This window comes from Lingula anatina, chromosome 6, assembly GCF_051362555.1.
Source record: "Lingula anatina isolate TDL-2025a chromosome 6, LinAna3.0, whole genome shotgun sequence".
NCBI lineage: Eukaryota > Metazoa > Brachiopoda > Lingulata > Lingulida > Lingulidae > Lingula > Lingula anatina.
Genome location: NC_141772.1, coordinates 13748961 through 13762102, shown reverse-complemented (window position 1 = coordinate 13762102; position 13142 = coordinate 13748961). Strand labels below are relative to the sequence as shown.

Here is a 13142-nt window from a genome sequence, read left to right as displayed (position 1 = left end):
AGAGAGAGAGAGAGAGAGGGAGGAAAATAAGAAGAGAAAGAAAGAGAGAGAGAGAACGAGATGGCCTTCCCAACAAGTACCATACTAGCGCCCCCATACTAGAACTGTATTTAGAATCGGTTTACTTTCTACCTTCTACTCGCAGGCATGATGAGAATTCTCTGAGTGTAGTAAAATCCTATCTTGAATCAAACGTTCTGATTAATATTTGCACTCACCTGGCTTTGCAATCAACGCATCATAATTTCTAACTGGTTACACCAACTTAAAATCAGCTGCCGGTAAATCTCAAACCGCCTTCTTCTTCAAAATTTCCCGTGATGCATCAGATCGCGCATCAACCTATCACGATTAATCGTTTTCATGACCATTTCCGGTTGTCAGATAATCGCTGTTCATGAGAGCTCCCCCGTGACCAAGAATTTGATCTATCGATTAGAAAAGGTAGATTCTGCCAACACCACTACAGATCTGCTCCTGCATCCAGATCAACTAATGTTTACTGGGGTGGAATTGTTGAAAAGTCGTCAAGGCTGCGCGTGTCTTTATTTCGCGGAAGATGAATCCCAGCAACACTAGCAAACCATGCAGTGAAAGGTACGTAGCAGCTTATCTAGCAAGATAGTTATCAGATGATTGAAAATTATCATCTCAATATTTGAGTGGGTGTCAACAGAGACTTGAATGTAGGAGGTCTCTCAGGTGTCTCTTCAGAAAAAAAAAAGCACGAAACAGTTTGATACATTGTTTAAATCGTGAGTGTTAGTAAATATTACTTTTTTTCTTTCCATTCCTAAGTTACCATCAGATTTATATTATCTTTACATTGTTTTATTAAAAGGACCATTTGGTTTGTGTATTTTTTATGAATTGACATTGATAAAAGTTAAATAATTTTAATGTCTTAAAACTGATAAATGCCATTCAATGTCAATATAAAATGCATTTTTACATTAAAAGCATCTTTTCTGCTTACATTTTAGCTTGTGTCAAATAATGATGACATTTTAAATCAAGTCTATAACAATCCAGTGAAGTTAAATAGCCCAAATGTACTTATATGTCAGGTTACATTAAATTTTTGAGGTACAGTTAGATTAGGCTCTGATGTGCTGTATTCTTCAAAGTGGAATTGTTTAGGAAAGCTTATTAAGAGACAGTTTGAGTCTTAGGAGATGGGGACTTGCTTGTCCTCCTAGCTTTACAATAGTCCCCGAATCTTTGATACAGATCAGTGCTATAGTAATTAACAGTCAGGTGTGAATAGGGCTCTTCCTTGCTAGCAGCACATCTTGTGGGCTGAGCATTTCAGATAGTTGTCGGCCAATTGAAAATTGTCACCTTTATAAGAGTGAGTGTCAACTAAGACTTTGGAAGGAGGATTCCCTTTAGTGTTTCTTAAGAAATGACAGTTTGATACTTAACTGTGTATAAAATATTACCCTTGTCTACTGTTATTACCTATTTAGTTTATTCTAGTTTAACAAAATCTGATAAAATTAGCTGTAGGTTTCTGTGTATATTACCATAGTTAAAGGTACATTTTGAACTGAGTGTGGTGAAACATGGATTCCCAGTAAATGCTTATTAACTACTTCTACTAGTTTGTTATACAACTAGAATAATTTATTATACATGACAAGGAAAAATCACTTGATCAGCATAAAGGAGCTTTTAACTGCTCCTTATTTTAAATTTTGGCTGAAAATTTAACATACAAGTACATATCTTACTTATCTGCCTGGATTATATCGGCATAGCAAGCTAGCAGAAAATATTGTTCAAATATCATTTTTCGAGCAGTATTAAATGATGTCTTGTGGTAATTACAGTACCTTAGTACTATTTAAAATTTTACTGGCAATTGGTGAGCTTTTGTGGCAAAAATTTACCATTTATGCATCCTAAAATTGATAAAATTTTGATGTCTCTAGGTATATGCATAACAAAATGCAATTTTCCATTATTAGGACCCCTTCCACAGTCATTTGGGTTATTTGTCAGGAAGTGAAATGCTTTTATCTGAATCCATTTATAATCCAGTGAAGCTAAATAGCTTAGGTAGTCCTGAAATATCTGTCAGATAATATAGAATTTAAAATTGAGTTGTAGTCACATTAAGCTTTGATGACCTGTAAATACTCTTAGAAGTGGAATTGTTCAGCTAAGCTTGTTGAAAGACAGTATGTACCTTAAGGGATAGATACTTGTTTGTTGTTAAATGCTTCTCTAATTAGCAAGTAGGAATTTTAAGGTCCATGATCTTTACCTAGATACAGATCAGTTATTAACAGTCAGGTGTGAACAGGTTTCATCCTTTCTCTCAGCATCTTGCAAGATGAGCATGTCAGAGACTTGAATGGGGGGGATGGTGGGGGAATCTGGCAGGTGTCTCTTAAAAAATAAGTTTAATACATTGCAAAAATTTGAAGGTTATTAGGTCAAAAGTGAAAAAAAAAAAACTACAAGAAAAGATTCAGAAAATAATAACAAGTGCCAAGGAAAAAATAATTTTCTAGCATTGAGGATTATCAACATTTACTTGATAATTTTACAGTGCAATTCTATTCGAACAAGCCAATAACACAGACATAAGGAATATATACATGTATTGCTATATGAAGACTATCAATGTACAAACTAGCAGAAGAAATTTAAAGGTATTCAGGCACTAATTAGAGTTTAAGAGCCTGTGAATTACATGATTTGAGTGACATCTAGGGTTTTATTCTTAAATGTCCATTCCACAGCATGCTTAAGCAGAAATACATTTTTACTATTAAGAATGTCGGATTGGGGAGGGGGGGGTGTTAAAGTCGAGGAAAATTAAATAATCAATGCACAAATAACTGTAAATAAAACTTTATTCATACTCCACTAGTTATGTAAGCTGAAAACCGAGGATCCAAGTATAATGATTACTTTTCAAGAAGGACAAATAATTGAAAAAAGGAATATATGCAACTGAACTTAATAAGCATGGGTTTGCTGTTTTTTTTTTTTTTTTTTTTTTTTTTTTTTTTTTTGTTAAGTTTTAATAATTTGCATTTAATTCTTTCATTGTTTCATTCTGATGAACCACAGGGCTTAGAGATTTAACAAATTGAATTGAAAGACCTCTCAGATAAGAATCAGTGTGTAATATGTTGGTCTTCTTAGTTAATTATCTCTCAGGTGTGTAGTTTCCATAAAAGAACCAAAGAGCCATTCTGCTGCACTGTAATTATCCATGAAAATTTGAAAGACCAGATGTGTCAAGGGCACTGAATTTGAAGTTCCACCCTTACTAGTATGCATTTCAATTGAAGGACCACTGTTCTTTGCTTAGATAGAAATCAGTTTGTTTATGTAGGTGCTATATAATGAAATGAGAATCTTTCTGCTTTGAATACAATGCTACTTAGTAATCTATAGTAAATGGGGACTGAAAATGTACATCTTTTTTTAATCATGAGACCTGTTATAATAAATTTGATCAATCTAGGCTTATTGTGACAAATATTTTTCATAATTCTTTTTTTCTTATTTATTTTAGACAAGATGGCTGACCAACTTGGTAGAGTGAGACCCAAAAGATAAAGACCTTATCCTGAGAATGCCAAAGAGTTGGATGTACAGAATATTAAAGCAACAGCTATATGTGACATATCTGACACAATAACACAACTAAAAGAAGTTTGTGAAAATGACAATGGCAAAGAAAACTGTGGTCCTAACTTCTCTTATAGCGAAGAGTTGAGTAATGAAGTCCATTGTGATGGTGATTATAGTTACAGTGATGATGATTCGATGGAGATACCTGTGATGACCCATGTGACAAACCAATTTACCCTGATCATAACTTGACAGTGCACCTTAGTATTTTGCTCATTTTTCTGTATGCCGTGGTCTGCCCATGCAATTACTGGGAGTCAATTAAGTGATCTTCACATGCTCATCAGTATACAATCAGGGTTTGCAAACTCACCCTGGGCTAAAGAGTTTATTTGTTTTTAAGAAGTACTTCTCAGGAATGTCATCCCCTGTAGTGTTGATTTTTATGTTCATTGATAGTTGGTGGGTTACATCATAATTCAGTATTGCTCCAAATCTGCCTAAATCACGAAAACCCTATGAAATCTTAACATCATCCTGGTATCTCGGTTTTATAAGCAGTAAATCAAAGTATTAATTTGATAATAATACATAAGAACTTAAATTAAATCAAGTACAAATGTTATAATGAATAAATAATCATTTATATAAGCCTTTGGAACTATTTTTTTTTTTTTTATGTGGGGTTATGTAAATAAATAAATTTGGCCAAAAAGTGGGCAAAATCCATAACTGTACATGAATTGTTTGTTTGTTTTTTTTAGTACAATTTTGTTAGTTTGAGTAAGGATGGATTCGAGAATGGAAAAGAAGTTTTCAAATGCCTATATCTTGATTATTTAAAAAAAAAAAGTTAATTTCTATTTTTATAAGTTTTTTGCAAACTGTAAGCAAATAGCCCTTTTTTTTTTTTTTGCAAACTTGTGAACTGTAGGTTAATTTCTAAGTTTCTTGCAAACTTATCGCGAACTGTAAGTAATTGTGTAAGTTTCTTGCAAAGTTATCGCGAACTGTAAGTAAATGTCTAAGTTTCTTGCAAAGTTATCGCAAACTGTAAGTAAATGTCTAAGTTTCTTGCAAACTTGTCGCGAACTGTAAGTAATTGTCTAAGTTTCTTGCAAAGTTATCGCGAACTGTAAGTAATTGTCTAAGTTTCTTGCAAACTTCTTGTGAACTGTAAGTTGATGTCTAAGTTTCTTGCAAACTTATGGCGAACTGTAAGTAATTGACTAAGTTTCTTGCAAACTTTTCGCAAACTGTAAGTAATTGTTTAAGTTTCTTGCAAACTTCTTGTGAATTGTAAGTTTATGTCCAAGTTTCTTGCAAACTTATTGCAAACTGTAAGTAGACTGCTGAGTATCTCGCAAATTTTATGCAAACTAAGTAAATGTCATCTTGCAAACTTCTCCCAAACTATTAACAAATGTCTAAGTGTCTTCAGGTGTCTTCAGACTTCTCATAAACTAAAGTTTATAAATTTCTTAGTTTCGTGCAAAAATCTCATAAGCTGTTAGTTAACTTGGTCTTTTTTTTCTTTTTTTAAACTCAATACTAATATTTTGGCTTGAAAATGGCACTTTCTGACACCCATGCTCAGTGCAAACATCATTTATTTAACTGTATGTTAGTAAAAAAAGGTATGGACTTTCTTGCAAAACTCAGGCAAACTTTTATATGAAAAAAAATTTGCAAATTTGCTGCAAACATGAAACAATTTTTTGCAATTTCTTGCAAATGAATTAACTTGGTGTGTATAAAAGCTGAGTTTCTTGCAAACATTTATGTAAATGAGGAGTTTATTGCAAATTTACTGCATTTGCAACAATGTTGATCTTTCTTGCAAACTTTCTGCAAAATGTTATGTAAATGAAGGTTTTCTTGCAAATTTTCTGCAAATTTGCAACAGGGTATATTTATCCTTGCAAACTTTCTTCAGGCTTTTATGTAAATGAGCAGTTTCTTGCAAATTTGCTGCAAATTTGCAACAGTGTATAGTCTTTCTTGCAAACTTCCAGCAAACTTTTATGTAAATGAGGGTCTTCTTGCAAATTTTCTGCAAATTTGCAAGAAAATAGAAGCTTTCTTGCAAATTTGCTGCGAATTCGCTAGAAAATGATAGTTTTCTTGCGAACTACCTGCAAACTTTTAATCTTCCTACAAATTTGCAGCAAATTTGCAACAACTGTGATTTTTCTTGCAACAACCTGCAAACTTTTAATCTTCCTACAAATTTGCAGCAAATTTGCAACAACTGTGATTTTTCTTGCAACAACCTGCAAACAGTTTCTTGCAAACTATTTGGTTTGCAGCAAATTTGCTGCAAATTTTTTGCAAGTTTGCTGCAAACTTTTCATTTTGCTAAGGGGCGCGCCGGATCAAGGAGAGAAATATATACATGTAAATTCTATTGTAAATTTGTAGACACCAATTTTTGCTAAACAATGCACAAAATCCACATTTGAATTCTTCCGTCTTAATATTAATATTCTATACCAAGACAATTTTGATTAATATGGTTCATAATAACAAATATTTGCTGTAGTGACGCTACCGCAAGTGCTGTATGCCAGTAAGTTACATAAATTGTAGAAATATATCGAGTTGCATTCCAAACCAGGCAATACACGGGGCAATGAAAAGGTGTTATTTTTATATAACACAATGACCTAACAATGTATCAAAATAGGTTTTTATATATTCTCACGCCCCAACCCCCGCCAATCACAATACAAGAATCGTTGACAAAATTACAATCTTTAGATTTAAAGCAATTCTTTAAGATCTGTACTTTCGGTCACTCTAGTTAAAGCGAGTGACTTTTAAATTTTATCCGCAACAGTAGAAGTAAACTTATTTAAATCTCAAAAACAAGCTGAACGTGCATGGAGATTTAGCAGAAAATGTGTAGAAAATGTGTCGACAAAACACGTACATGTAATACCTCAAAACATCACTAAAATCTTTTCCGAAATACATTGGTTAACATAGTCTTAGTTTATACAATAAACGTAATTTAATACTTTATGTACATGTAGGAGAATGGATTTTAATTTTTGGGATTAAGTAGAAAAGTAATGTCAGTGCTGCTAATCCAAATTCTGTTTAGCTTAATCTTCAGATGAAAGGCATTTCAATCAAAATGTATATGTACATGTTCATATTTTTTATGGATAAGCCCATACTGTATTATGAAGTTGATGTTGACCTGCTAACATTGTATATTGACATTAACGTTGTATCACATACCTCTTCAGAAGTTAATAATATTGAGATGATGATTTTATCAACTGCAAATCCCTGAGGCTCTTCATGTACCAAAGAAAATGACAAACGTATTCGAAAAAGGATTTATATGTGGTGCCCTTAATATGGGAGCAAAAAGTATGAGATAAGACGGCGTGTGTCAAATGTTTGTGTTTATTACAAAGAAGACAGTTTGTTTTAATTTAAAGATAAAAAACATCCCTTCATTTCAGGAGAAAAAACGGAAGATATTTCAGTGATAGCTGATCTGTTACGCCGCCTGCATGCACTTATCTCACAGCCTAAGCTTTGGTACGAGCTAGATAGGACTGCACGCCAGGTGGACAGAAGCGAAGTCCTTAAGTACAGGGATGATAATGGATTCAATGTTCTACACGCTGCAGCGTTTCACAATAACGAACATGCAGTTCTGACAATATTCAGACATTTTGATTGGGCGAAACTTTCCACGCAGGTCACAAGCGGCACTCACCCTGGTGAGCTGGATGGTTGTACTGCCAAAGAGATAGCTTTAAAGAAACATCACAAGAGTGTGGCAGACCGAATTGATTTAGCAGGAAAACTTGAGAGTGAAACGAAACCAATTCACAAGGTCATAAGAAATAAGAGAATGGATGAGCTAAAAAAACTCTGCACTCGTGACCATAATTTGGTAAATATTACTGACTCAAATAATTTTACCCCACTGCACTATGCTGCCGGTGTAGGATTCCTTGATGGTGTGAAGCTGCTTCTCAAAATGGGTGCAGACCTGAATGCTGTCACAAAGTCTGGAGAAACAGCCCTGGGTCGTGCCTGTCGGATGGGGTACGATGACGTGGTGCAGTACCTTACTGATCTACCGAACATCGACATCAAGAAAAGTGTGAATTCAATTATGGGAGACATAACGTGCCTCGATGCTGCAGCGATGGGTAACTTCAGAGACATATACAACAGGCTGCAGCGCCATGGTTTATCTGTGACCAGCAATACCCTGGTGTGTGCCGCATGGGGCCGTCACGTCGAGTTAGTGAAAGAAATAGCTGCAATGGACGGAATCGATGTCAATTATCAGAACAAGTACGGGAACACAGTTCTGTATGAAGCATCTAGAAATGGTCATGTAGGTGTGGTTATGTGTTTGATAAATGAACATAAGGCGGACCCCAATATTCAGAACAAAAACGGAAACACTGCTCTTCATATTGCAGTTCTCAATAATGTCGGCCTGGATGTCGTGGAATGTCTGTTAGATGAAGGTGAGGCAGATCCAACCATTCAAAATAATGATGGACAAAATCCAGCCCACTGTGCCGCAAGTAGTGGACAAGCGCATTATTTGGATGCCATTCTGCGAAAGAATCACGGACGTAAGATTGATCCAAATATTCAAGACAAGTACGGGAACACCGCTCTGTGTGAAGCATCAAGAAATGGTCATGTTGATGTGGTAAAGCGTTTGATAAATAAACATAAGGCGGACTCCAGTATTCAGAACAAAAACGGAAACACTGCTCTACACATTGCAGTTCTCAGTAATGCAGGCCTGGACGTCGTGGAATGTCTGTTAGATGAAGGCGGAGCAGATCCAACCATCGTAAATAATGATGGAGAAAACCCAGTACACTGTGCCGCACGTTGTGGACAAGTACAATATTTGGATGCCGTTCTAAGAAGGAATCATGAACATAGGATTGATCCAAATATTCAAGACAAGTACGGGAACACCGCTCTGTGCAAAGCATCAAGAAATGGCCATGTTGATGTGGTAAAGTGTTTGATAAATAAACATAAGGCGGACCCAAGTATTCAGAACAAAAACGGAAACACTGCTCTACATATTGCAGTTTTCAATAATGTCGGCCTGGACGTCGTGGAATGTCTGTTAAATGAAGGTGGTGCAGATCCTACCATTCAAAATAATGATGGACAAAATCCAGCCCACTGTGCCGCAAGTAGTGGAAAAGTACAATGTTTGGATGCCGTTCTAAGAAGGAATCATGAACGTAGGATTGATCCAAATATTCAAGACAAATACGGGAACACCGCTCTGTGTGAAGCGTCTAGAAATGGTCATGTTGATGTGGTAAAGTATTTGCTAAATGAACATAAGGCGGATCCAGCTGTTCTAAACAACGGAGGCAATAATGCAACCCACTTGGCAGCAGGCAGTGGACAAGTGCAGTGTTTGGATGCCATTCTGAGAACACATCCTGGATTGATGAACAAACAAAGTAATCACTGCAGGCATTTTGTCTATTTAGTGCGCGGTAAGGATGGAGAAAGACCCGCGTGGCATTATGTTCTGGTGAAGAGGAAGCTTCTTGCGGACTTCTTAGTGAAAACAAATGGAGGAAGTTTAGATGTGGCAGATTACGGAAAGGTGCTGCACTCAGGATGGGGAAAAGATCCCCCCGATGACATTGTTAAGAAGATAACTGACAAGTATGATAAATGTAAAGACTCCGCACCAGAGGATCTAACCCCGCTCCACCACGCCGTTCTAGAACAACACCCCGCTGTGGTGGAGAAACTTCTGGAGCTTGGAGCTGCGACAGACGTCCGTGATGCGTACAAACTGACGCCGCTACACTTGGCCTGTATGCGCGGTAACAGAGAAGTTGTGAAACTACTGGTGGAAGCAGGGGCGGACACTAAGGCGGCGGACGACGATGGCGACACCCCACTGGACGTGGCCAAACTCAACCACCAGGATCTCACTGTTGCTTTTATGGAAAAGGCTGTGATAGTGAAATTCGTTAAGGTAAGTAGACACTAAAGCCAATAATTGTCGATTGTAATAATGCACTAAATTTATCATTTACTCTTAGATTCAAAATCTTTATGTTACAGTGACATTTTTTAAATTATATAGTTGATACTGTTTAAGATATTTTAAAAATTCTCTAAGAAACTAAAAGCTTGGTGAATCTTTTATCCACACAATATTAATCATATTAATAATATTATATTCTCACTGTATTCCATTGTGATGAGCCGTAGGGCTCAAAGGTTTACTGAATCCAACTACATTGAAGCCTGTCACTTCAGACCGTACTCTGACATGTCTGAAAGTTATGTGAAAAGAAAACGGTAGCATACACACAGTCAACTGTTTGAAGTACAATGATAAACGTTTGACTTTGTGATAAACGGTATAGGATGGGATCGTAACAATCTAATTTATTAACGGAATAAGGATACTGTCTTGTTCAGTGATATCTTAAATACAATACTTTTTTGCATGTCTCCCTCCGTTAACTTCGCATATTCTAGAGAAAAATGTCAACAAGTTAGAAGATCTTGAGGAGGAATACCTAAAGTGATGCTTATAGTTTTTTTATCAAAATTTAATGCACATTGTGGTCTTCTTACAGGATAGCATTCAACAACCTGTCAAAGAAATTATGGATTTACTAGAACATGGTCTTGAACCTGACGTCACAGTGGATGATTTGAAGACCAAGCTTCACGAAATAAGTATGCAGTTTTGATATTTTCTTTGGCGATGAGTCATTCTCCATAACATACATGTATATGTAATCTATCGGCTAGTGAAACCACACAGTAAAAAAAAAAAAACTATATTCGACCAACCATATGTATTTAATAAAATAGGCTTGATACGCACATCTGCATTTACATTAAAGTTAACAGAATACACTTAAGGACGGAACTTATCAACATTAATGTATTTAAACATGCAATGTGTATACAACAATAGTTTTTATTTTTTTCCCGGCACAATGAAAGAATGAGTGTAGTGTCAAAATTAAGTTTTTATCCTTGGTCTATCTAGAGGGTCGTTTATATCTTATGCATTTTTCTTTTTGAACTGTTTATTTCAGTCCAGCGGTTGATGACGGGAGGCTTCTCTTGTTTGGCGAAACTAAATCCAGACGATGATTCTTCCAAACATTTTGAAAAGGAAACAAACACCAAGAAAACAGACGAAGAGGAATGAATTGAGGTATTCGAACCATTATCGTGCGGTGTAAGGGTACCAATTCATTGACCTTTTTCATAATCGATTCATACACAATGATGGAATCTTAATAGCCAGTGCTAATATTCTGATTTTAGTAATAAGAGAGACACGTATAATGCAAACCTGTAAATGGGAAATGTAGAAAATAAGTTCCTACAAATATGATTCTATCTATTTCTTTCATCTAATGTTCCCTCATAACATGCAAGAAATTAAAGTAGAAAGACCAGTAGTAATTTATGCGAAGAATAATAATTTATGCAAATTTTATTTGATTTTTTTTTTTAGGAACGAGAAGTGGGTTTCTGTTTAGTAGATGTACTTCAGAATGTTAAAGCAAGGCGGGGTGTTTTCAAAATGGCGACATTGCACTTTAAGTGACTTCATATTATTAGCACATCGTTTCTAAAAGTGCATTTTAGTCTCTCTTTTTCTCTCTCTCTGTACAATATGCCATGGTATATAATATATACATGTTATGTATGTATCCTTGTGTGTGTGTGTGTGTGTGTGTGTGTGTGTCCTTGTGTTTTAAAAGAAATATAGGTATTTCAGGAAACGACAAAGTTGGCGCAGTGTTGTAGATATCTTTGAACTGTAGTTGTGAAAACTTTTAGAGCCAAATACGTTGTTTATCACCTTCCAGAGAAGCAAACATGCAGGTGACAATTAAATGAACCCATGCCTTGCTTGTTAGTTTCTCTTTAGTTTACATAACAGATGGGGAAAAGTGTGCTATTTATTCATGTACATACTATAGCTATTGAATTATTGCCACAGTTCGCATATTTATCAATTAATCGATTAATAAAATTATGCATTTGTAGATTTGAAAAAAAAAAAATAGCCGTATATTGCTATCCACAACTTTGTGCGATTGTAATGGGAGTAATGTATTTTTTTTCTTTGACAAGATATGGTGTGCTTTGAATATGCACTTGTTGTGAATCATTAATCATTTAAAATATATAATGCAGCTGTAATACTATGTGCCGTGTGATTGCTAACACGATGCTATTTTACTGTAATCTTTAAAAGATTGAACATTTAGGGTTTGTAGCATAAAGATGCCGGGTATCTTTAAGAGGCATATTTGTAGTTGGTCTTACTTCTCCGATGAGACCATTAAGCTTGTGTTAGAACATGATCTTAGAAACTGCATATTCAAAATTTAAGATTGTTATAGTATGCCGTAACATTGGTTTTATATATACGGATTAACAGTAATACGCATCATATTATATCATTTATCTATTTATTAAAATGACCAAAACAATAGTAAAAAATCATCTACAACTTTTGCTTACCAAAAACAATTTGCGTATCCACGGGAAGAGAAAAAAATTGAGGAAATTTTCTTCCATTTTGTTTTAACAGTCTATCGATGATTTATCTTGGTGTATATTGAAAGGCATATTGCTTGCAAGTATTCTTTATATTTATTGGATAATTAATTCGTAGGTTGTATGATGGAATGTTTTTTTTTTCATGTAAACACAACTGGATCAAATTTTTGCCATCCAACATCCTATAGCTTACAATAAATGAAATACATTTAATGCATTTATATATGATGTGTGCATTTTATATTTGTCGGCCTTCTTATTTTCTAACTTATATTCTACAGACACGTTCAACGGCCAGTGCAAAACCCGTGTTTAACTTGAAATCATGTTTTTGATATCTGGATGTTTATTCAGAGATCTGAAGATTGTTGTGCGTTTACAAATCCTATATGATCAAGCTAGGGATGCTTGTGCAATTTGCGAGACAATTCATTATTCACTGTACATGTAAATATACAGTTCATTATCTACCGTGCCGTCACCTCCTATATCACAGCTGGAATTCTGCACCATGGTCTCTGTGTCTTCGAGATCAAAGTTTGAGGCGTAGATATCATTTTGCACCATTTCTACAAAATCACACGTGTCTTCTGTTGCATTTTGTAAATTTATACCGTCTTCACAACCATGTGTGTTCAAGTAACCATGTAGAATCTGATAATATGATTGAAAATACTGATTGAATTCTTGGCCTTGCACTGGGCAGTTTCACATTTGTGCCAAGTGCTTTTTTGGACTCCATTGTACAGTGGTAAAACTTCTTCAATTGCCATGAAAGTTTTTAATCAGACTCTGTATGGTGCTGCTATCTGCTGGTGCTATCGGCAACGAATTAGTTGGTACACATTCAAGAGCATCACTATTATATTGATAAAAATTGATCAATGTGAATGAATGATAAAAAGCATTTATTTAATTAATTAGTTTTCCTTGTAAATTACAGCTCATTATCTCCAGAACCATGTGCA

The 13142-nt window shown here is 35.2% G+C and overlaps 2 protein-coding genes across 5 annotated transcripts in view; one reads left to right on the top strand and one right to left on the bottom strand.

The window, feature by feature from the left end:
* The window catches only part of LOC106151928 (contactin-associated protein 1-like), a 142241-nt gene extending 141873 nt beyond the window's left edge, over positions 1 to 368 (bottom strand). For 2 of the 4 annotated variants that reach the window (XR_015335324.1, XR_015335323.1), the window contains exon 1: positions 219 to 368. The gene's annotated coding sequence lies outside the window, so the exon portion shown is untranslated. The remainder of the gene's footprint in view (positions 1 to 218) is intronic. The other 2 variants (XM_087016402.1, XM_087016403.1) reach the window with 1 other exon arrangement.
* LOC106151926 (uncharacterized) overlaps positions 1 to 11006 on the top strand; it is a 48441-nt gene extending 37435 nt beyond the window's left edge. Inside the window, exon 5 of the mRNA XM_087015210.1 lies at positions 10689 to 11006. Coding sequence (XP_086871336.1) covers positions 10689 to 10804 — 116 coding nt within the window. The 3' untranslated portion in view covers positions 10805 to 11006. The remainder of the gene's footprint in view (positions 1 to 10688) is intronic.
* The last annotated feature ends 2136 nt before the right edge of the window (positions 11007 to 13142 follow it).